Genomic DNA, 26,228 nt, shown 5'->3' with positions numbered 1-26,228 from the left:
TGTGTGAATGGTGTAAGAATAAGCTCCTTACCTACCGCGGTTTTTTGTAATTCACTGATGTAAAGCCAGACCTCTCCAGCGACAGCTATCAGACGTGCAATCTCCCAGGTTGTTTTGGCACCATTAGGATATGTGCACACGATAACTGCATTTATATCTGAAATTACGGAGCTGTTTTCAGGAGAAAACAGCTCCTGAATTTCAGACGTAATTGCTCGTACTCGCGTTTTGCGGGGCGTCCATTACGGACGTATATTGGAGCTGTTCTTCATTGGATTCAATGAAAAACGGCTCCAATTACGTCCCAAGAAGTGTCCTGCACTTCTTTGACGAAGCTGTTATTTTACGCGCCGTCTTTTGACAGCGACGCGTAAAATTACAGGTCGTCGGCACAGTACATCGGCAAACCCATCGAAATGAATGGGCAGATGTTTGCCGACGTATTGGAGCCGTGTTTTCAGGCGTAATTCTAAGCGTAAAATACCTCCATTACGCCTGAAAATAGGTCGTGTGTACCCAGCCTTTCTGTCGTGAAAGTCAATGACTCAAAATATATTAGACTGAAATTTAGACGAGTGTTCCAACAGACACTCACGCCAGGAACTTCATCCTGCATCCTAATCAGGAGATTTCATACTGATGTATATCGAGAGAGGAGAAATAACACACAGACGCTGCTGGTATTCTCAAAATACTCCTCTGGGAGTTTATTGCCAAACTCAATTGCAATAGTAATCCTAGTAATTTGGCATCCTGCTTGATAATTCAGAATATAATTTAATACAGAGAATATAAGCAAATAGACTATCCTCCACAACAGGTACCCAAATACAAGGGCCTTCCATAGATTTTTTTGCACAGGGGTCTTCTTCAGCCGTAATCTGGCGCTGAAGCGGTATATTTTTCAATGTTTTTGCGCCAATTTTCAGGTGAAATTGAATTGAAAATAATGACTTTAAGCCACATGCACACGATGCAAATCCTCAGTGTAAAACAAGTACCAGCAAAGTAAATGACACCTCAAGTAATCTTACGTTGCAGAATTTTTTCGCATGTAAATCGACCTGCAGTGCGGAATTTAAACTCTGCAGCATTTCAATTAATTAGCGTTTCCATCTCAAAATTCTGACGTTTCTTTTTTAAATGCACAAAAATCCGCAGCATAACACTTGCACGTTTCAGCATCAAAGTGTAAAATCAGCATGTAAAAACGCATAAAAAACCACAATATTTAGTGCAGATTTTACCTGTGGAATCACCTGCGTGTATCTGCGGTTTTTGCTGCTGTGTGTGCATGTAGCCTACGCTGAGCTCCAGCCTCCCACCACTTTTCCTGACACATGTGAAGTTGAGGCTCTCACAACATGTACTACTCATTTAATAGTCATCACTTTCCACACCGAAGTAGGGGAACATTATTACAGGGGCTCCCCCTGGTGCAGCCAGTCCTCAGCACAGTGATGCGCGCCCCCGTCTCTCCGCGCCCCCGCTGCACGCCTCTCACCCTGCTCCGCGCAGTCTCTGTAGTAGTCGGGTGTTAGCAGCGGCTGGAGCTCCGGCCTTGTCCTCTAATTCACTGTCTGAGGGAAACTTTGCGCCGTGCATACAGGCGACTCCTGCTGCAGGGGCTTCGCGCTCTTTCCCCCGCTGCTCCGGTATCTGCTAGCTGCTGGGTTGGCGAGAGACCTGAAGGAAAGTGAGGCAGCCGGGCCCTGCGTGTCTTAATCCCTTCCCGGGGGATGAGCGGCTCTCGCAATAACCGGGTTATGGTGGAGGGCGTCGGGGCCCGGGTGTCCAGAGGCCCGGATTGGAAATGGGGGAAGCAGGATGGCGGAGAGGGTCATGTGGGAACCGTACGCAGCTTCGAGAGTCCAGAAGAAGTGGTGGTGGTGTGGGACAACGGGACGGCTGCCAACTACCGCTGCTCCGGGGCCTACGACCTGAGAATACTGGACAGTGCGCCCACTGGTGAGACCCGCGGCCTGAGCTCCTGTCTGTCCGGCTGTGTACAGATAACACACTGCACACTGCTATGTAGCTGCAGGGACGAGTGTGTCATATAAATGGTGATCATGTGTGGAACCTGTAAATAGTGATCTGTATGTGTGTGTGTAACATGTAAATAGTGATGTGTGTGTGTAACATGTAAATAGTGATATGTGTGTGTGTAACATGTAAATAGTGATATGTGTGTGTGTAACATGTAAATAGTGATCTGTGTGTGTGTGTAACATGTAAATAGTGATCTGTGTGTGTGTGTAACATGTAAATAGTGATCTGTGTGTGTGTGTAACATGTAAATAGTGATCTGTGTGTGTATTGTCGTGTGTGTAACATGTAAATAGTGATCTGTGTTTAGTGTAAGTCATGTGTGTATTGTGTGTGTCATCAATGGTGTCCATGTGTTTTTCTTGTAATCATGTAAATAGTGATCATGTGTTGATGGTACTTTATAAATAGTGAATGTGTGCATTGTGTATCATGTAAATAATGATCTTATGTGTGCGTTGTTGTATCATGTGATGTATGTGTATAACATATAGTGATTGTATGTATCATGTCATACATGTGAATCATATGTTGTGTAAATATTATAGGTGTTTGATCTCTGCCCAGTTAGACCATGACTTTTGTCGCAGATGTCGTCATGTGTAATGCCCCCTATATGAATTATGTACAATGTGCACAACTCAGCGCAGCTAGAATGGGTCAGTCACGATTTGTATGTGAATGGAAGATTTGTGCCGTTTGGATTGTGTGACAGTGGCATCCCATACAACTGAGTGTATATTGGCAGCGCCATCTTGTCTAAAGTAGTGCAACTTACCCGACAAGACAAATCATCTACAGTACATACTACAACTGAAAGATAGATATACACAAACATTCATTTACTTCTATTCCTACATATATATTTATTGGAGAACCGGTGGAATTTATATACGACTAGTAACCTAGGAATAACCGCACTTTGGCCTGTAGTGTTGTGTGCCGTTGCGCACTTCTCCGATATGTCTTTTCCTCATACAAATAGTCATAAATATCTACATATATTACTGCACCAATTGTATTACAAGGTGTATTTGTCAATGTAATGACGTCAGTTTTGTCTATTGTAAAGAATGACATTTAGGCTGAGCGCCATATTTATGAAGCCCCGTTCCCCCGACACTTTTTCAGATTAATACCAATGTAGCTTGTAGATGGCAACAAACTGCATGATTTACCGTATTTTTCGGACCATAAGACGCACCCAGGTTTTAGACAACAGAAAATAGGAAAAAAAATAATTTTTTAAAAAATTATTTATTCTTCACCACATTCTGGGAGCCAAAACTTTTTATTATATTTTTTTCATCGATTGAGCGGTTTTTTTTTTTATATTAAATTTTTTAAGCACTAAGGTGACCAAAAAACTATTTTGATGTTTTATATTTTTAAACTCACCATGCGCGTTAAATAATGGTATATTGTAATAGATCGGACTTTTATGGACCCAGTGATGCCAAATTATTTTATTTTTTACATTATGCTTGGGGAAAAATAGGAAAAGGTGTTTTTTTTTGTTTTTTTTTTAAATTTTAATATTTCTTTTTTTTACACTCCTGAAAATTTATCTAAAGGTTTTCTTTTTTTTTTACACATTTTATTAGTTCCCCTAGGGGATGTGAACCAGCGGCTACTTGGTTACATGTGGAGTTACTGAAACAGCGTAACGCGCTGAGCTCCGCTGTTTCCCTAACTCCAATAGTAGTGAATGGCAGTTACGGAAGCAGCGTAGCATGCGAGTTATGCTGTTTCCGTAACTACTGTTCAGTTCTATGGGAGTTACGGAAACAGCGTAGCTCTGCGAGTTACGCTGTTTTCAGTAACTCCACATGTAACCAAGTGGTCGGGAGAGCACAGAAAGAAAGAACGGGGTTTAGGGGGCCCCGTTCTAGAGATAGGTGCGGGTCCCTGAGGTGGGACCTGCATCTATCTGACATTTGTAACATATCCTGTGGATATCGCATAAATGTCCTTCATAGAAAAACGCCTATAAATGCCGCGGTTGCTATTGACTGCGGCATTTAACTAGTTAAAGGGGTTTTCCATAAAACACATGTATCCCCTTCCACAGGATAGTGGCTAAATGTGAGATCACTGGGGGTCCAACCACTGGGACCCCCAGCGATAAGGAGAACAGGGGACTGAAAGTCACCCAGAGCGCTACCTGAGAAGCCTGGACTTCCGGGTTCTGTGTCCGGCTTATCTGTTCCGCAGCTCCATAGAGATCAATGGAGAGCCGCTCGCGCATGCGCAGAAGAATCCCATTCATTTCTATGAAGCTGCCGGACACAGAACGCGGAAGTCACAGCTTCTCATGCAGCGCTCTTGGTAACTTTCGGTCCCCGTTCTCCTTATTGATCACATGTATCCCCTATCCTGTGGATAGGGGATACATGTATTTTATGGCACAACCCCTTTAAACTGCCAGGAACAGCGAAATTGCTGTTCCTGGCCGTTATAGCAGCGTGTCAGAATCTGACACCTGCAGTGTATGGAGCGGGCTCAGCCCGCTCCATACATCACACCCCCCCCCCCGCTCCATGATGTGCCGGCACGTCATGTGTCGGGAAGGGGCCAAGTAATGAAGCGGTCATGGGGCTTGACTGTGGACTATAAGACGCTGGGTCTTTTTATCAAGATTTATTCTTGCTAAAAACTGCGTCTTATAGTCCGAAAAATACGGTATTTACTAAAGATTTTCACAGCGGTGAGCTGCGTAAAGTACAACTTGGCATTAATAGCTGCGCAGTGCTTCTCAAAAGACATGTCTTGTTTAGGGATAGTGCCACAGTACACTAAAATGTCATTTTTATTAGTAAATGTGCATCATTGTAGTAAAAGGGTATTCTCAACTACAGAATACGCCATAATTGTCTGATAGATGCGTCTTCCAGCTCGAAGATTCTAGACTGGGACTAGTTGAGAGAGGACTGCGCTCTCTCCATTCTGCTGTATGAGAGTTACGGAAACAGCCGAGCAGCGCTTTCTGGGCTGTTTCCATAACTCCCATCAAACGGGATGGAGAGAGACGCGCGGCCCTCTTTCTTTACCAGTCCCACCTGGAGTCTGCTGCCAGGCGAGACAGGGGTCGGGTGACCCCCTATACTCTATATAGGTGTGGGTCCCAGCTGGCATAACCTGTGCATTCCACCTGAACCTCCCATTGAAGCCAATGGGAGGGAGAATCTTCCTACCGACGGCAGGAATAATTTCCGCGGCGGATTTTGCGGCAGGACTCGCCACGCAAAATCTGCTGTTTGAACTGACCCTTACTGTTTGGCTAGGATTTACACACATTTATGAAATTTAACTTTCTAAAAAGATGGAAATAAGAAAAAAGATTTGCATCTCTACTGCACACATGTCCAGGTGTAGAAAAAGTGGAGCAATGTTAGCCAGTGTTAAAGCAGTTTAAACCCAAAAATTGTCCAAAGGGAGGGAAATGTCATCAAATAACAAAAGATACATTACTCACCTGATAAATCCTCTGCCCGTCCAGCTCCAACGATCTTTGTCTACTGTGCTGCAGACATGACGTGCCCGTATACCCACATGACCGCTGCAGCCAATTACTGGTCTCAGTGGTGTATGGCACGAGGCAGCTGAGGCCAGTAATTGGCTGCAGCGGTCATGTGGGTAATACAAGCACGTTATGCAGCACAATAAACAAAGACTAGTGGGGGATTTATCAGATGAGTAGTGTTTGGTTGCGTTTACTATTTTATGGCATCCCTACCCCAGGCCCATTTTTTTTTTTCTCGGAAAACCTCTTTATTGGTAGTGATGTAATGTTAAAGAGGCTCTGTCACCAGATTTTGCAACCCCTATCTGCTATTGCAGCAGATAGACGCTGCAATGTAGATTACAGTAACGTTTTTATTTTTAAAAAACGAGCATTTTTGGCCAAGTTATGACCATTTTTGTAGTTATGCAAATGAGGCTTGCAAAAGTCCAAGTGGGTGTGTTTAAAAGTAAAAGTCCAAGTGGGTGTGTATTATGTGCGTACATCGGGGCGTTTTTAATACTTTCACTAGCTGGGCATTCTGATGAGAAGTATCATCCTCTTCTCTTCAGAACGCCCAGCTTCTGACAGTGCAGATCTGTGACGTCACTCACAGGTCCTGCATCGTGACGGCCACATCGGCACCAGAGGCTACAGTTGATTCTGCAGCAGCATCAGCGTTTGCAGGTAAGTCGATCTTACCTGCAAACGCTGATGCTGCTGCAGAATCAACTGTAGCCTCTGGTGCCGATGTGGCCGTCACGATGCAGGACCTGTGAGTGACGTCACAGATCTGCACTGTCAGAAGCTGGGCGTTCTGAAGAGAAGAGGATGTTACTTCTCTTCAGAGCGCCCAGCTAGTAAAAGTATTAAAAACGCCCCGATGTACGCACATAATACACGCCCACTTGGACTTTTACTTTTAAACACACCCACTTGGACTTTTGCAAGCCTCATTTGCATAACTACAAAAATGGTCATAACTTGGCCAAAAATGCTCGTTTTTTAAAAATAAAAACGTTACTGTAATCTACATTGCAGCGCCTATCTGCTGCAATAGCAGATAGGGGTTGCAAAATCTGGTGACAGAGCCTCTTTAAATACTTTTGTGTCAAAAAAGACAAACGTATAGTAGGTATGATACCTTTATTGGCTAACCATAAAAGATGGTAGTGATTTGACAGATTTGTAGGTTTGTCAAAGGGGGGCAGATGGAGTCATAAATTTTTCACAACATATGTCAATAAATTAGTCCTGCTGTAACTTAGACATTGGATAAAACAATTCCACTTTTGATTATTGTGGGTCAAAGATTTGTTCTACGATTAGAAAAACTTTGTGGTGAGAAGAGCTTTCCAGGAGAGTTATCTGTTGGTAGTCTTTGTGTCTATGGCCACCTTTACACTCCTCTTTAGTTAGGATATATGACTCTGATGTATCTGATCCTTCCATAGAACCGATGATTGTATCATTTGGTTTGTTAAATGCAGAACTGTTTATGATCTAAAACGTTCAGGATTTCATTGATATAGGTACTGGCCTATCGTTCTGATTCACTGTACAAATCCCTGGGATTACTGGGTGGATGTGCAGTCTGGTGGCTTTATCCTCTGCCTCCGTGTTGTGGAAATTAACAGCTTGTCTGCTGTTTACAGGGAACAATAGCTGCAGTTTGAATCGTAAAGACCAATCATCTGTGAGCAGCCAAGGACAACCGAAAATATGTCATCTATTGTCCTGCTTGTGGCACAGTCTGGGGAGGTGGCTGCTAGAGCAGGGGCAGAATAGATCATTATCTTATACGAACATTATCTAGAATGTAGTTTTATGTGTTGGTTGTTTTATTTAGTGACTAGTTCTGAGAGGGATACACAAATCACATACTGTATTAGGTTACCGCATGTTGACGGTATTCTAATATTATAATTGCTAATTTTACAAGCCACGTTCTGATGAGTGGCTGTTGCGATGATTATCTGCACATATGGATGGTTACAGAATATAGATTTACACTGTAGGTTGTTGGATGCAGCGACTATCTGCTGACCGCTTCTGCAGGGTTAGAAATTTACAGCGGAACTCCAATACCCTGAAGCTCAAAATTGTTCTCCATTGGATAGTCCATACCGAGAACCTATTTCTTATGTACTTGTTTAAAGAGGCTCTGTCACCAGATTTTGCAACCCCTATCTGCTATTGCAGCAGATCGGCGCTGCAATGTAGATTACAGTAACGTTTTTATTTTTAAAAAACAAGCATTTTTGGCCAAGTTATGACCATTTTTGTATTTATGCAAATGAGGCTTGCAAAAGTACAACTGGGCGTGTTGAAAAGTAAAAGTACAACTGGGCGTGTATTATGTGCGTACATCGGGGCGTGTTTACTACTTTTATTAGCTGGGCTTTCTGACGAGAAGTATCATCCACTTCTCTTCAGAACGCCCAGCTTCTGGCAGTGCAGACACAGCCGTGTTCTCGAGAGATCACGCTGTGACGTCACTTCCCCAGGTCCTGCATCGTGTCAGACGAGCGAGGACACATCGGCACCAGAGGCTACAGATGATTCTGCAGCAGCATCGGCGTTTGCAGGTAAATCGATGTAGCTACTTACCTGCAAACGCTGATGCTGCTGCAGAATCAACTGTAGCCTCTGGTGCCGATGTGGCTGACACGATGCAGGACCTGTGAGTGACGTCACAGATCTGCACTGCCAGAAGCTGGGTGTTCTGAAGAGAAGTGGATGATACTTCTCATCAGAACGCCCAGCTAGTAAAAGTAGTAAACACGCCCCGATGTACGCACATAATACACGCCCAGTTGTACTTTTACTTTTCAACACGCCCAGTTGTACTTTTGCAAGCCTCATTTGAATAAATACAAAAATGGCCATAACTTGGCCAAAAATGCTCGTTTTTTAAAAATAAAAACGTTACTGTAATCTACATTGCAGCGCCTATCTGCTGCAATAGCAGATAGGGGTTGCAAAATCTGGTGACAGAGCCTCTTTAAACTCTCGCACTGCACCGTTCTGTCTGAAACCAATTCAGTCTCATGCGTATTAATACATATAAGAGTAGGGATACAGCGCATCCGTCCTGTAACACGTAGGGAATTCCACGCCGACAAACCGCATCAAACTATGGTACAGATTTTTGGGCGGAATCTCCTCTGTAGATAGTGCTAGGAAAAATAAAGGTTAATATTTACCCCTGGCATTGTTATAGCGACCTGTCCCTCCATTGATTCGCTGCAGCAGTCACATGGGATGAAACATCATCCCAGGAGGACGGGCTGCACTCAGAACAGAGGGACGTGTCGCTAGGACAGCGGCCGAGGTAAGTATTAACCTTTTTATTATTTTTAAACCCCCAAAAAGTTTGTTTTCTCGAATTTGCATCTTGTCCGTCACAAATATCGCAACATTTGCCTATTTGTTGCAGGTTTTACCTACTCATTGAAATCAATAGGAAAAACCCGTAACAAAAAAACAGCCATTTCGCAGCATAATTTGACATTCTGCAGATTAAAAATCCGCACCGCAGGTCAATTTATGAACGGTTTCTCGGCTGTTTTTTTTCTGCAGTGTGTGGATGAGATTTGTTCAAATCTCATCCACTCTGCTGCTACTGTAATACGCTGCAGATTGTCTGCAATTAAAGGGGTTATCCGGGGACCAAAAATTGCATTGCAATAATATATTTATGGGAAACTATATAACTAACTAATGTACTTTAATTTAAAATTCTGTATTAAATGGTGCAGTTCAAACCTCGTCAATTGTTCCCGGAAGTCCTGGAGCTTTTCTAATAATGGTGACGCTCCGACACAGCCCCACGTGACTGAGGGCTTGCTTCATGTGCTGTTCGTGAACATGACCGCCAAGGGGCTGTCACATTGCCTATTGCTTGAGCAGAGCATCAGCTAGTGCTTTGCTTGGGACTCCAGCCCTGCTCCCGAAGTCTGGTCAATTCAGGTGTTCCCTATCGCTGGAGTACCCAAGCAAAGCATCTGCTGATGCTCTGCCTGGGGACTACAGCACTTCTGCCCACGTTACTGTCCATATATAGACAGTGACATCGGCAGCAGTACTGGAGTCCCTGAGCAGAGCATCAGCTGATGCTCTGCCCAAGGACTCCAGCCCTGCTCCTGACGTAACTGTCCGTATATGGTCAGTGACCTCAGGGGTTTCCTATCGATGGAGTTCCAAGCAGAGTATCAGCTGATGCTCTGCTCAGGGACTCCAGTACTGCAGCCGATGTCACTGTCTACATTTGGACAGTAACCGTGTGCTGGAGTCCCCAGGCAGAGCATCAGCTCTGATAGGAAACCCCTGAATTTACCAAATATGGACGTCGGGAGCAGGGCTGGAGTCCCGAGCAAAGCGCTAGCTGATGCTCTGCTCGGGACTCAAGCAATAGGCAGTGACGGCCACTTGCGGTCATGTTCACAGACAGCACATGAAGCAAGGGCTCAGTCACGTGGGGCTGTGTCGAAGCGTTGTCCTTATTAGAAAAGCTCCAGGACCTGCGGGAACAATTCACCGGTTTGAACTGCACTAATTAGTACAGAATCTTAAATTAAAGTACATTAGTAAGTTACTTTGTTTCACATAAATATATTATTGCAATGCAATTTTTGGTTCCCGGATAACCTCTTTGTCTGCTGTGGAAAATCCGCAGTTTTAGCTGTGTCTCCTTACAAGCCCCCCTTGCACACGGCCGTAGCCTTGTGCATTATCAGTGATTACGGGCACGGATGGCCGCGGACTGTCACTCGCATTTGTGGCCCGTGCTCTCATTATAAAGTAAAGGAGCGTGGTCCATAAAATAAAAAAATAGGACATGTCCTATTTTCTGCGGGTCATTTCTACGGCCCAGACACTAACAGGAAGGTGTCCGTGGTCAATAGAAATGAATGGATCAGTATCTTGATCCGCAATTAAGGATCGGTAATTGATTGAAATTACGGTCGTGTGCATGGGGCCTTCGCGCATTGTGAAAGCATTCTGATGCCTTTACTGGCGTCATTATAATAGCTTAAGAGGCATAATTGCGACCACTGTGTGGCAGTAATATGCAAGCTTGACTGCTCCTTTTTTGTGAGGGAGTCGAGAGAACTTTTGGTTGAACTTCTGACTGTTCAGATATACGAATGTGTCCTTTCCCTGGGATTGCCCTTCTATTATATAGTGTGGATAGTTTCTACAAAGAGCGGCTCCTTTTCTGAAGGACTTGTTACAATGGACACTGTAATGCTACATTATTCCTTCAAACTGGAAAACCCCTTTAAAAGTTGTAAATATGGGTCACACTTCAGTTATTGGATCAGTTAATATTGTGCTGTTGTTTGTGTGCAGCATTTTGAGGCCAGTCTTGCGCAGATCTGGGCACTTTCAACTGGTCTTTTATACAGCATTAGATTATCATCGGGATAGCAAATCCTGCCATGGAGATTCAGGATTCTACTGTTTGCGGGCAATGCTGGCACGACCCATCCACCGTGTGCTGTTGTTACATTGACAGGAATCGCCTCATATTGATATAATCACACTCTGTGTGCAATGCATAACTGGTTATTAATCTGTATGTTGAGTTATCATGAATTAACCTGGCACGCAGAGTGATAATTATGTAAAAATATGATGTTCTCTCCTCTAAGTGTAAAAAATGCCTTGACATATGCTGTCTTTGTTTAATCTAACTTGCATACTCATTTTTTAAAAGGTGTCAAACATGATGGGACGATGTGTGATACATGCCGACAACAGCCCATTATTGGAATCCGGTGGAAGTGTGCCGAGTGCACAAACTATGACCTGTGTACTGTTTGCTATCATGGTGACAAACATCATTTAAGGCATCGGTTTTACAGAATTACAACTCCAGGAAGTGAGCGGTAAGACCTGTGTGTATCTTTGGTGATTTATTCTTACTTAAAGCGGCTCTGTCACCACATTATAAGTGGCCTATCTTGTACATAATATGATCGGCGCTGTAATGTAGATTACAGCAGTGTTTTTTATTTGTAAAAACGATCATTTTTGACGGAGTTATGACCTATTTTAGCTTTATGGTAATGAGTTTCTTAATGACCAACTGGGCGTGTTTTACTTTTTGACCAAGTGGGCGTTGTACAGAGGAGTGTATGACGCTGACCAATCAGTGACCAATCAGCGTCATACACTTCTCCCCATTCATTTACACAGCACATAGTAATCTTACTAGATCACTATGTGCAGCCACATACACACACATTAACGTTACTCAAGTGTCCTGACAATGAATAGACATTACCCCCAGCCAGGACGGGATGTGTATTCAGAACCCTGAGACTTCTCTGCACTTCTCTGTGATTTACAGCATAGCAGGCGTAGTCTCGAGAGATTACGCTGTAAGCTGTCATTTACTTCGAGATCTCGCTGTTCTGTGCTGTAGTCTCACACAGACACTACAGAAGTGTCAGAATTCTGAATACACATCCCGTCCTGGCTGGAGGTAATGTATATTCAGGACACTTGCTTAACGTGTGTGTATGTGGCTGCACATAGTGATCTAGTAAGATCGCTATGTGCTGTGTAAACGAATGGGGAGAAGTGTATGACGCTGATTGGTCACTGATTGGTGAGCGTCATACACTCCTCTGTACAACGCCCACTTGGTCAAAAAGTAAAACACGCCCAGTTGTCCATTAAGAAACTCATTAGCATAAAGCTAATATAGGTCATAACTCCGTCAAAAATGATCGTTTTTCTAAATAAAAAAGACTGCTGTAATCTACATTACAGCGCCGATCACATCATGTACAAGATAGGCCACTTATAATGTGGTGACAGAGCCACTTTAACCCCTTCAGGACTGAGCCTGTTTTGGCCTTGAGGACGAAGCCATTTTTTTTTCAAATCTGACGTGTCCCTTTGTGGTAATAACTCTGGAATGCTTTTACCTATCCAAGTGATTCTGAGATTGTTTTCACGAGACATATTGTACTTTGTTAGTAAAGAATTTATCAACCAAATTTTAATATTTGTGTGAGAAACACCAACATTTTGAGAAAATTTGCAAAAATTATAATTTTTCTACATTTAAATGTATCTGCTTGTAAAACAGATAGTAACTATTTTGTGTGGTATTACTATTTCACATATCCCATATGTCAACTTTATATTTGCATAGTCTTTTTAACATCCTTTTAATTTTCTAGGACGTTACAAGGCTTAGAACTTTAGCAGCAATTTCTCATATTTTTTTTTCAGGGACCAGTTCAGTTCTGAAGTGGCTTTGAGGGCCTTAGATATTAGAAAGTCCCCATAAATCACCCCATTTTGAAAACTGCACCCCTCAAAACAGAATTCAGAAAATGTTTTACCCGAGAAATGCAACTCAATATTTATTGCCCAGATTCTGCAGTTTTGAGAAATATCCCACATGTGGCCCTAGTGTGCAAATGGACTGAAAGAAGGCCCCAGAAGAAGAGCACCTAGGGGATTTTGGGGAAACTGAAAATAAATTTCTTTGCGGCCTGAAATTGGAAAAAAAATGCAATTTCACCATTGTTTTTTGGGTTTCGTTTTTACAGCTTTCACTATGCAGTAAAAAAACGGCAACTTCATTATTTTTTTGCGACTCAATACAGTTACAGTGATACCAAATTTATATAGTTTATTTATATTTGCTACTTTTACAAAGTAAAAACTATTTGTTTAAAATTGTTTTGTTTCACCATGCCTCCACGAGGCATTACTTTTTTTTTTGGTAGATTGAGAGGTGTGAGGGCTTATTTTTTGCGGGATGAGCTGTAGTTTTTATTCGTACCATTGTTTGGTACATACAACTTTTTGAGCACTTTTAATAAAAAAAAATTTGAGAGCTGAGATGATCAAAAAACGGCGATTTTGGCGTTTTAAATTCTTTATTTTTTACGGAGATCACCGTGCGAGTTAAATAATGGTAAATTGTTATGGTTCGGACTTTTACGGACGCAGCGATACCAATTTTGTGTATTTTTTTTATTTTTTGCATTACTTTAGAGAGAAAAAATGGGAAAAGTTTTTAACTATTTTTTTTAACTAATAATAACTTTAACTTTTTTGTTTTACACATTTTATTAGTCCCCCTAGGGTACTTGAACCAGCAATCATTAGATCGTTGGTACAATAGACTGCAATACTGATGAATTGCAGTATATTGTCATTTTTATAGGCTCCTGTAACCACGCGATCGCTGTTTCTGTCCATGTCAGCTGTAATACACCCCCCGCACCATGACATGCTATTAAGTCGTGGTGCGCGAAGGGGTTAATGCGCAGCAAATGGTGCCAAGTGAAAATTAAAATTTTCCACTGACATGCCATTTTAGTGCACAATATGTTGTGCCCAGTTTGTGCCACTGAAGACAAATACCTCAAAATATTAATCAGGTTCTCCCGGTATAAAATGTCATATATGTGGACGATCTATGGAGCGCCATTTTGCTATGGGGCTATTCACACAACTGATTTTTTGACGGCCTGGGAAACCTGGCCGTCAAAAAATGGGACATGTCCTATTTTCGGCCGTTTACCCGGCCGCCCGGCTCCCATAGAAGTCTATGGGGCCGGGTAATACACGGCCATCACCGGAATGTGTCCCGAGTGATGGCCATGTATTCCGTTGCTCGCTCCCTCCTCACAGCGCAGAGTGCATGTGAGGAGGAGGAGTTTATGCCATTCAGACGAATGGATGTACGCTGGAGGTAAGTTTATGCACTGTGTGGCAGGGCCGGGGTGTACAGCAGGTGGAAGGGAGCACTGCGCTGGCTCCCTTCCCCTGCTGGTTTTAAAAGCGCCCTGGCCCGGCGACACCTTCCATGGCCGATGGCGCCGCTAGCAGCTGCTGCGGCTGCTGCTACTACTGTAGTGACGCCACTATAGCAGAGCAGGGAGGTATCTCCCTGCTCTGCTATGTGCTAGCCCCACTTTAGCTCCCTGAAGGAGCGGAATCCCCGTGTGTTCGGGGTTTCCGCTCATGGACAGAGCGCTTGATGTCTCTGTCCATATCTGGGCAGTGACATCAGGGGAAACTCCTGAAGTGGAATCCCCGAACACTCTGTGACCGGGGATTCCACACCAGGCGAAGCCAGTAACGTTCAGTGTCCATAAATGGACACAGACGACAGGGACTTTTCCTGAAGTGGAATCACCGGCCACATGGGGATTCCCCTTCAGGAGTTGCCCCTGATGTCACTGTCCAGATATGCCCGGCCCGGAACGGATGCAAAACTAAGCCCTTATTCACACTACAGGGTTTCCCGGCCGGGTGACGGCCGTTCATAAATCGGCCGTCACCCGGCTCCATTAGGAACAATAGACCCCTAATGGGGCTATTCACACGACCGATTTTTTGACGGCCCGGGAAACCGGGCCGTCAAAAAATGGGACATGCCCTATTTTCGGCCGTTTACCCGGCCGCCCGGCTCCCATAGAAGTCTATGGGGCCGGGTAATACACGGCCATCACCGGAATGTGTCCCGAGTGACGGCCATGTATTCCGTCGCTCACTCGCGCGCTCTCTCTCCTCCTCCTCCTCTCAGTGCAGAGTGCATGTGAGGAGGAGGAGGGTCTTTTTTTGCTCCCTGTAGGAGTTGGAATCCCCAATCCCCAGCCGGGGATTGGGGATTCCGCTACAGGAGAAGTGCGTGACTACACTGTCCATATATGGATACAGCTATGTCACTCACTTCTGCAGCGGAATCCCCGACTCTATGGCCGGGGATTCCGCTACAGGAGAAGTGAGTGACTACACTGTCCATATATGGACACAGCGATGTCACTCACTTCTGCAGCGGAATCCCCGACTCTATGGCTGGGGATTCCGCTACAGGAGAAGTGAGTGACTACACTGTCCATATATGGACACAGCGATGTCACTCACTTCTGCAGCGGAATCCCCGACTCTATGGCCGGGGATTCCGCTACAGGAGAAGTGAGTGACTACACTGTCCATATATGGACACAGCGATGTCACTCACTTCTGCAGCGGAATCCCCGACTCTATGGCTGGGGATTCCGCTACAGGAGAAGTGAGTGACTACACTGTCCATATATGGACACAGCGATGTCACTCACTTCTGCAGCGGAATCCCCGGCTCTATGGCCGGGGATTCCGCTACAGGAGAAGTGAGTGACTACACTGTCCATATATGGACACAGCGATGTCACTCACTTCTGCAGCGGAATCCCCGACTATGGCCGGGGATTCCGCTACAGGAGAAGTGAGTGACTACACTGTCTATATATGGACATTGAAGTCAGTGACTTCTGGAATGTGGGGGGGGGGGGCTGGGTGGCATCACCTGCAGGGGGCTGGGTGGCATCAACTGCAGGGGGCTGGGTGGCATCACCTGCAGGGGGCTGGGTGGCATTACCTGCAAAGGGCTGTGTGTGCCAACAAATTTAAATGAAATTCATCCGATTTTAAAACGGACAGGGAAAAAAACGGATGCAAAACGGGTCAAAATCGGCCATTAAAAACGGCAACACGGCCCGGAACGGATGCAAACCGGCTGGGAAAAACGGGCCAAAACGGCCGATTTTATCGGCCGACACTCGGGCTCGGGCGGGACCCTGTCGTGTGAATAAGGCTGGGTTCACACGACAGGGTCCCGCCCGAGCCCGAGTGTCGGCCGGTAAAATCGGCCATTTTTCCCGGCCGGTTTGCATAAAGTTTTGCATCCGTTCCGGGCTGGGCAGATCTGGACAGTGACATCAGCAGCAACTCCTGAAGGGGAATCCCCATGTGTTCGGGGATTCCGCTTCAGGAGTTTCCCCTGATGTCACTGCCCAGATATGGACAGAGACATCAAGCGCTCTGTCCAGGAGCGGAATCCTCAAACACATTGATTCCGCTCCTTTAAGGAGCTAAAGTAGGGCTAGCACATAGCAGAGCAGGGAGATACCTCCCTTCTCTGCTATAGTGGCGTCGCTACAGTAGTAGCAGCCGCAGCACCAGCAGCTGCTAGCGGCGCCATGGAAGGTGTCGCTGGGCCAGGGCACTTTTAACAAGCAGGGGAAGGGAGCCAGCGCAGTGCTCCCTTCCACCTGCTGTACACCCCGGCCCTGCCACACAGTGTACAGCGTACAGCCATTCCTCCGAATGGCATAAACTCCTCCTCCTCACATGCACTCTGCGCTGTGAGGAGGAGGAGATAGAGTGCAAGCCACGGAAAACCCGGCCATCACTCGGGACACATTCCGGTGGTGGCCGGGTACCCGGCCGAAAATAGAGCATGTCCTATTTTTTGACGCCCGGTTTTCCGATTTATGAACGGCCGGCACCCGGCTGGGAAGCCCTGTCGTGTGAATGAGGCCTAAGCTGTGCGGAGTACATCAGGGCATAATAAGAGGGTATAATAATGTGGTAAATAAAAAAATAATTTATAGATGTATGGCCAGTGTCGCACTGATAAATGGTGCCTGAGAAACAGAACTTTTTATTTTTTTTCCATCGGAGCTGTGTGAGGGCTTATTTGTTGCGGGACAATCTGTAGTTTTCATTGGTACCATTTTGGGGTACATGCAATTTATTTATTTATTTTTGATCACTTTTTATTCCATTTTTTGGCAAGCAAGGTGACAAAATGGGGCCATGCACACTTCAGTTTTTTTGACGGTCCCGTTGCTCCGTTCCGACAGGAGTAGAGCATGTCCTACTTTGGTCCGAGATTCCGTGACCGTGAGGCCCATGCAAGTCAATGGGGGCGTCAAAAAAACTGAAGGCACACGGAAGGCATCTGTGTGCCGTCCGTGTGTGACGGAGCCGTTGCCTAGCAACGGCCGGGTGGGCAGAGGTACACATACAGACAGATAGAGGCTGCTGATCAGTGCTGGAATGCAGCGATATTAAGAAAAATTCAATTCAAAATTAAGTTTATACGTACCTCGGCCGTTGTCTTGGTAACGCATCCCTCTTCTGACATCCAGTCCGACCTCCCTGGATGACGTGGAAGTCCATTTGACCGTTGCAGCCTGTGATTGGATGCAACGGTCACATGGTCTGAAATGTCATCTCAGGAGGCTGGACTTGAGGAAGAAGCACGCAAGCAGGGACTTCTGGGTAAGTAGTAACTTTTTTTTGTTGCAGGTTTTTTTTATAACTGAACCATTAATCTATATTGTGAGCGCCGCGCATGGTATTCCCTGTCCAGCGGTAGTCTCTATCCAGGGTGCTGAAAGAGTAAAGGGGCTGCACTGATCGGCAGTAACTCTTTCAGCACCCTGGATAGTGGGTAACGCTGGAGGGGGTAAAGCATGTGCGGCCCTCACAATATTGTGTACATAGTGTGAACGCGTTTCAGTTTCCTCACGGAAACTGAAACACGGACGTGTACACGGAGTACACACGGGAAGCACACGGTTACAATCACGGACACATGGATCCGTGAAAAACGGCCGTGAAAACGGTGTTGGAAGAGTGCATGAGACCTTAGGGCTTGTTTTTTGCAGGACAGGTTGTAGTATTTATTGGTACTATTTTGGGGTACATGCAACTTTTTGATCACTTTTTATTCTATATTTTAGGAGGGGTGATTCTGCCATTGTTTTTTACTTATTTTTTTGCGGTGTTCACCTTGCGGGAAAATTAATATTATAGTTTGGGTCGTTACGAACGCGATGATACCAAATATGTGTACTTTTTTTTAACACTTTCATTATTTTCCTATAGTAAAAGTCTTATAGGAAAAAAAGCATTTTTTGTTTATGTAACTTCTAACTTTTATTTTTCCTCTTTTCTAAAAAAAAAAATGACATATTTTTTTGTTCTTTTTGTTTTTTTGTTCCACTGGGGGACTTGAAGATTTGCAGCTCTGATCGCTGCTGGAATACATTACACTACTTATGTAGTGTAATGTATTCTAGCCGTCATTGTGACGTGACCGAAACACTGACAGGAAGCCTATGAGGAGCAGCCTATGGCTGGTCCTCAGAGGCTTCCCTACATGGCAGCCCGGAGGCCATAGTCTGGCAGTCCCCGAAATTGCATGTGTGGGCTGCCGTTCTGCTTTAAACCCTTTAAATGCGGTGATCGAAATCGACCGCCACATCTAAGGGGTTAATTGCCGAAATCGGCAACGGGGAGAGCAGAGCAGACGCCCTGCACAGTTATCCGCCGCTGCGGTGTAGTGCCGTGCGGTGGTTAACTGTTCATGCACGGACGTAACTGCTCGCCCAGGTGCGCGAAGATAGTGTTTTGTTGTTTTTTTTTTTCACGTTGTTCACGGTGCGGGATACATAATTTTATACTACGTGTCTTTAGGATTTTTTTTTCTGTAAACATTTATTTTCCTCTAATTTGCCCCCTTTCTCAAGCAAAATCCATTCCTAGTTACAGAGCAAATGAGAAGGGCTTCAGAAGGTGGGGGTGTTTCTTCTCTGCCTGCTATTAGAAGTCTAAAGAGGGGGGAGCAGGAGCAGAGAGGAGACACTGACTCTGGTAAGATTTCTATATCACACCAGTGCTGGATTCTCATCTTCTCTGCTCATTAATGCTGTATAATCCCCTCCTTGCTATTGTAGCTTCTATATATATATGTGATCGGAACAAAAAACTAGCATACTGGAAGCGCTAGATCTGTTGCATAGTGGAAACCAACAGCGCCCGACAGAACCCATTGACTTGGGTTAGGAGGGGATTATGTCATGGTTTCTCAGACAAAATATCGCTGCATGCTGCACTATTTTGTCCAGTAAAAATGACGGAATCTGCAACGTAGGTCCCTAACAGAGCCTCTAACGCAGACATGAACAGGGCCTAATGTCTTTGGCTGTATATAGTATTTTCAAGGTGGAACAAGTCCAACAAGGTGGTTACTTTGGAGTGTGTTATTCATGCTGTGTCCTTCATCTTTGTAATCGATTGTCATGTTTATTATTATTAACCACTTGCGGACCGCCTATAGACTATAAACATCCAGGTGGTCCGCAATTAACCATGCAAGGACGTTCCAGAACGTCCTACAGTGTTAGGTGGTTTGCCGCTCCCCGTCGGCATTTAGCTTTGTGATACAGCTGTATCACGGAGCTTCAACCGGAGACCACTCCGTGTGGTCTCTGGTCATGTGATTGTTGTGACAACCATTGCTTACGTGCCGACTGAGGAGCTCTGATACATCTGTCTAGGACACCTGATATCAGAGTTTTCACCCAGAGACCACTCTGTGTGGTCTCCGGTAATGTGATCGCTGTGCCAGCCTGTCACAGCGATCACATTGTTTCTCCCAGTGGCGCTTGCGCGCTGACGGTAAGGAGCTCCATGATAAAGATGTCTGTCATCCAGAGTGGTCTATGGTCAGGTGATTGCTATGACAACCTGTCACGGCGATCAGCAGTTGCAGCTTCTCCCTCTCTGGCAGGCTGTTGGAGAGGGAGATGAATAAGGTCATGTAGAAAAAGCACACGCGCACGCACACGCGCACGCACACACACTTTTGACCGGCCTGCACTTATTTGCAGCGAAAAACGCTTTTTCTGCATCTCAGCCACCTGGGGGAAGAAAACGATTTCGGCAGTTTTTTGGCGCTGATTCCGACGCGGTTTCCACTTCAAAATCTGCGCCAAAAAACTCACTGCAGATTTTATCTGCGGATTTGTGCAGACTTAAGTCTGCAGCTGATTACAGTACAAGGCAAGTAGATGAGATTTTACAAATCTCATCCGCATGCTGCAGACATTTTACACAACAGATTTTCATATCTTTGTTATATTGTTAAATGAATAACTTGAGGGGTTCATTTTGGGGGTGTCAAAGGGGTTTTCCAGTCCACAAAAATTGATGGCGTATCCTCAGGATAAGCCATCATTTTTACTGATCGGGGGCGGCCTGACTCCCATCAGCCACGCTAATCAGCTGTTTTGTACGAGCGCTGCTTTCCTTTACTGCTCTAACTGAATCGTGGACACACTTGTAGCGGCGGTTCACAGTATTACAGTATACACTTGAATGGGCGAAAGCTGTAATACTGTGAATAGGCTATCAATTTTTGTGGACTTGAAACGTTACAACATCTGTAATGGTCAGATAGTGTCAGCAAACCAGCTTTGGAAAATTGCTCTCTAATAGTCAGTTTGCTCACCATTCATTGTAAGCTCCACCTTGCGCCCAGCGTGTAAGAAATGCACACATATTTGGTATCGTTTACTCAGTGGCATGCACCAGATGTCAAAAAAACATCCCCTAAAATCACAGATTCACATTTTTTTCTATTTTCTTCCATTTTTCCTTCCATATTTTACTAAAAGTTAAATATATCACAAATTTTTTTAAACAATATGGAAGCCCACTGTGTTCTCAGAAAAACAATACTAAATACATGTAGGTTAGAAAAATAATAGAACAACAATTTGGCACATGGCTAAAACATAAAAATGGGCCTGGTAAGGAAGGAGGGTAAAGCTTCTGGTCAGGAAGTAGTTTAACCCCTTAAGGACGCAGCCTAGTTTTGGCCTTAAGGCTCAGAGCCCATTTTTCAAATCTGACATATTTCACTTTATGTGGTAATAACGTCGGAATGCTTAAACCTATCCAAGCGATTCTGAGATTGTTTTCTCGTGACACATTGGGCTTCATGTTCGTGGTAAAATTTGGTCGATATATTCAGTGTTTATTGGTGAAAAATTGCAAAATTTAGAGAAAATTTGGAAAAAATAGCATTTTTCAGAATTTTAATGCATCTGCTTGTAAAACAGACGGTTATACCACCCAAAATAGTTACTAGTTCACACTTCCCATATGTCTACTTTAGATTGGCATCGTTTTTTGAACATTCTTTTATTTTTCTTGGACGTTAGAACCTAAACAGCAATTTCTCTCTCATATTTTTAAGAAAATTTCAAAAGCCTTTTTTTTAAGGTACTTCTTCAGTTCTGAAGAGGCTTTGAGGGGCCTATGTATTAGAAACCCTGATAAAACACCCCATTTTAAAAACTAGACCCCTGAAAGTATTCAAAACAGCATTTAGAAAGTTTTTTAACCCTTCAGGCATTTCACAAGAATTAAAGCAAAGTGGAGGTGAAATTTGCAAATTTCATTTTTCTTGCTGAATTTCAATTTTATTCATTTTTTTTCTGTAACACAGAAGGTTTTACCAGAGAAACACTACTAAATATGTATTGTCCAGATTCTGCAGTTTTTAGAAATGTCCCACATGTGGCTCTACTGCGCTCATGGACTAAAACACAAGCCCTAGAAGCAAAAAAGCACCTAGTGCATTTTGAGTCCTCTTTTTTAATTAAATATATTTTAGGCAGCATGCCAGGTTTGAAAAGGTGTTGAGGTGCCAAAACAGTAGGAATCCCCGAATAGTGACCCCATTTTGGAAACTACACCCCTCAAGGAATTCATTTATGGTTGTTGTTACCATTTTGACCGCACAGTTTTTTCACAGCACCTATTTGAATTGGGCTGTGAAATTAAAAAAATTACATTTTTTCCAATAAGATGTCATTTGTGATCAAAATTTATTATTTTCACAGGGAACAAAATACCCCATTTTGTTGCCCAATTTGTCCTTAGTGCGGCAATACCCCATTTGTGGTGATAAACTGCCGTTTGGGCCCATGGTAGGGCTCAAAATGAAAGGAGCGCTATGTGTTTGTTGGAGTCCAGATTTTGCTGGATTGGTTTTCGGTTGCCATGTTGCATTTGCAGAGCCCCAGAGGTATCAAAGCAATGGAAACCCACAGAAGTGACCCCATTTTAGAAACTACACCCCTCAAGGAATTCAAATATGGTTGTTGTTACAATTTTGACCGCACAGTTTTTTCACAGCACCTATTTGAATTGGGCTGTGAAATGAAAAAAATTACATTTTTTCCAATAAGATGTCATTATTTATCAAAATTTCTTATTTTCACAGGGAACAAAATACCCCATTTTGTTGCCCAATTTCTCCTGAGTGCAGCAATACCCCATTTGTGGCAATAAACTGCCGTTTGGGCCCATGGGAGGCCTCAGAAGTGAAGTAGCGCTGTGTGTTCTTTGGAGTGCAGATTTTGCTGGTTTGGTTTTCGGGTGCCATCTCGCATTTGCAGAGCCCCAGAGGTATCAAAGCAATGGAAACCCACCAGAACTGACCCCATTTTGGAAACTACACCCCTCAAGGAATTAATTTATGGGTGTTGTGACCATTTAGACCCCATAGTTTCTTCACAGAACTTATTTGAATTGGGCTGGGAATTAAAAAAAAATAATATTTTTTCCAATAATATGTCGTTTTGGCTGAAAATTTCTTATTTTCACAAGAAATAAAATACCCCATTCTGTTGCGCAATTTGTCCTGAGTGCAGCAATACCCCATTTGTGGTGATAAACTGCCGTTTGGGCCCATGGGAGGGCTCAGAACGAAAGGACCACCATTTGTCCTACTGGGGATTTTCTTGTGCAAAGTCATGTGTGCAGAAGCCCCTGAGGTACCAGTACAGTTGAAACCTGCAAGAAGTGACCCCGTTTTAAAAACTACACCCTAAGGCATTCTTCTTGAGGTGTAGTGAGCATTTTGACCGGAGAGATACACCCCATAAACTGTAATGTGGGTTCTCCCGGGTATGGCAATACCCTCAATGTGGCTGTTATCAGCTGCTTGGGCACACAGCAAGGCTCAGAAGGGAACGATAAGGGGGGATAAGCTGTGCGGAGTACATCAGGGTAAGTAGAATTGGGGTAAATTATAAAACAAGGGATGGATGATAAATTTTAAAACACTCTTTCATACAGAGCTCTGGTTTTTCAGGACACGCGTTACATTGATATATTGTGTCCTCCCTTATACCCCTCTTATAGCAGACTTTGCACCTATTTTGACTTTTTCCCTTCTTGCCAGTTTGGGGAACTTCTCCTGGAAAGTGTTGCCCTGGTACGATGCGTGTGGCCTCGCTTCCAGAAGTACTGGGTGCCCCCCCGTTCCTGGTCCCTAAAGATTAGGTTCTTGATAATCACCTCTTGAAATTCCAGGAAAGTTCCCGTCTGGCCTGTACATCGATGTAGCACGTACACATTGTACAATGCATTCTGTATGATGTGCCCGGCCAGCTTCTTATACCACACCTCATGGCGCTGTAGGGCTTCAGGACTTGATCTGACAAGTCCACCCCTCCCATGTACCTATTGTAGTCCAGGATGCAGTCTGGTTTAGGGGTCTCTGTACTGGTACCTCGTACGGGTACTGGTGTGACATCTCTCTTGTACTTGACACACAATATGTTGCTGCTAGAATGTGCCCTGCGCTCACCCCTTCTTGTTTGCCCTGCAGAGTCTTAGGGAGGCCTCTCCGATTTCTTCTAGCAGTGCCGCATGCCACAGGACTGGAAGCGAGGCAGTTGAAGAGTGGGATGCCGGTATAAAAATTATCCAGGTAGAGGTGGTAACCCTGGTCCAGCAGTGGGTGCACCAAATCCCACACAATTTTTGCATTAACTCCCAGTAAGGGGGGGCATTCTGGGGGCTGAGCACTGGTGTCCTTCCCTTCATATATCCTAAACCTGTAGGTATACCCTGATGCCCTCTCGCACAGCTCATACATCTTCACGCCATACCTTGCCCTCTTACCCGGCAGGTACTGGCGGAATTGAACCCTCCCTTTAAAATGTACCAAGGACTCATCAATAGAAATACAATTCTCGGGGGTGTATGCTTGGGAAAACCGGGCACTGAAACGGTCTAATAGGGGTCTCCGTTTATACAAACGGTCAAAACTGGGGTCATCTCGGGGTGGGAACGGCTCATTATCAGTATGATGTAAGAAGCCAAGTATTGCCTGATTTTTTTATTTTTTTATTTTTTTTAGGTTACAGTTCAGTTCTGAAGTTGCTTTGAGGGGCCCATATATTAGAAACCCCTATCAAACACCCCATTTTAGAAACTAAACCCCTCAAAGTATTCACAACAGCATTTAGAAAGTTTATGAACCCTTTAGGTGTTTCACAGGAATTTAGAGCAAAGTAGAGGTGAAATGTAAAACATTTTTTTTGTCAGAAAATCCTTTTTATACCATTTTTTTTATAACACAAGGATTTATCAGAGAAACGCAAATTAATACTTATTGCCCAGATTCTGCAGTTTAGAGAAATATCCCACATGTGGCCCTCGGGCGGTAATGGACTGAAGCACCGGCCTCAGAAGCAAAGGAGCACCTAGTGGATTTTGAGGCATCCTTTTTATTAGGCACCATGTCCGGTTTGAAGAGGTCTTGTGGTGCCAAAACAGTGGAAAACCCCCAAAAGTGACCCCATTTTGAAAACTAGACCCCTTGAGGAATCCATTGTAGTTTTCTTGGGGTGCATGCGACTTTTTGATCAGTTTTTATTCTATTTTTAGGTGGCGCGGTGACTAAAAAAACAGCAATTCTACTATTGTTTTTTTAATCTATTTTTTTTTACAGCGTGCACCGTGCGCTATAAATGACATATTCACTTTATTCTGCGTGGCGATACGATTACGGCGATACCAGATGTTTATAGTTTTTTTTATGTCTTATGGCGTTTGCACAATAAAATACGTTTTGTAAACAATCATTCACTTCTTGTGTTACCTTATTCTAAGAGCCAGAACGGTTTTATTTTTCCATCAATAAAGCCTTGTGAGGACTTATTTTTTGCGTAACGAACTGTCGTTTCGATCAGGACCATTTTTCGGTACATGCGACTTTTTGATCTCTTTTTATTCCATTTTTCGGGAGGTGAAGTGACCAAACAATTGTGCTTCTGGTACGGTTTATTATTATTTTCTTTTACGGCGTTCACCGCGCAGTATAAATAACGAAATAATTTTGTAGTTCAGGCCGTTACGGACGTGCTGATACCAATTATGTATAGTTTGTTTGTTTATATATTTTTATTAATAATAAATGACTGATAAGGGAAAAGGGGGGATTTTTACTTTTAATACTTTTAAAACTTTTATTTTCTTATTTTTACACATCTTTTTTTAACTTTTTTTTTTAACTTTATTACTTTGTCCCACTAGGGGACTTGAGGGCAGGAAGCCCTGATCGCTATTCTAATACACTGCACTACATGCGTAGTGCAGTGTATTAGAACTGTCAGCTACTCACTGACAGCAAGCATAGTGGGTCCTGACTTCGTCAGGACCCACTAGGCTTCCGTCGATGGCAGAGCCGGACGCCATTGTTTGGTGTCCGGTTGCCATAGCCACCATCGCCAGCCGCTATCGCGTAGCAGGCTGGCGATTGTAGCTTAACCCCTAAAAAGCCGTGATCACTATTGAACACGGCTTTTAAGGGGTTAATCAGCGGGGACACAGCGATCGGTCCCCGCTGTAGGAGCTGTGACAGCTGCTGTACGAGACAGCATCTGTCACAGCTCCTGCATGTGTCGGGAGGACGGCCGAAATGGCCGTTATCCCCGCGACGTAATAATCCGTCGCTGAGCGCTAACGATACAGTTAGCACGACGGATTATTAAGTCGCTGAGCGCGAAGGGGTTAAAGAGTTTGCCTGAATAGGACAACCCCTTTTAATTAGAAAGTTCCCCCCACGATAAGCTGATTTCAGAGGGTCCCACTGCTGGGCACCCCATTATCGTCTATTACTGGTTTTAATTTCCCCCTGCAATGATACTGTTGTCTAAATGAAGCTTTACATATCCACCGCCCACTGAATGGTTCAATTGAATCAATGAACTCTCCATGTTAT

General features: G+C 44.2%; 1 protein-coding gene across 2 annotated transcripts in view; it reads left to right on the top strand.

Annotated features, from left to right (window-relative positions):
- The first annotated feature begins 1,481 nt into the window (after positions 1-1,481).
- MIB1 (MIB E3 ubiquitin protein ligase 1) overlaps positions 1,482-26,228 on the top strand; it is a 140,006-nt gene continuing 115,259 nt past the window's right edge. The window contains exons 1-2 of one of the 2 annotated variants that reach the window (XM_075826358.1): positions 1,482-1,968; positions 11,274-11,445. In XM_075826358.1, the coding sequence (XP_075682473.1) occupies positions 1,740-1,968; positions 11,274-11,445 (401 nt within the window). In that variant the 5' untranslated portion in view covers positions 1,482-1,739. The remainder of the gene's footprint in view (positions 1,969-11,273; positions 11,446-26,228) is intronic. The other variant, XM_075826357.1, reaches the window with a different exon arrangement.

The sequence above is a fragment of the Rhinoderma darwinii genome, chromosome 5 (assembly GCF_050947455.1).
Source record: "Rhinoderma darwinii isolate aRhiDar2 chromosome 5, aRhiDar2.hap1, whole genome shotgun sequence".
Classification (NCBI taxonomy): Eukaryota; Metazoa; Chordata; class Amphibia; order Anura; family Rhinodermatidae; genus Rhinoderma; species Rhinoderma darwinii.
Note: the sequence above shows the minus strand (reverse complement) of the source record. Positions and strands in the feature narration are given on the sequence as shown.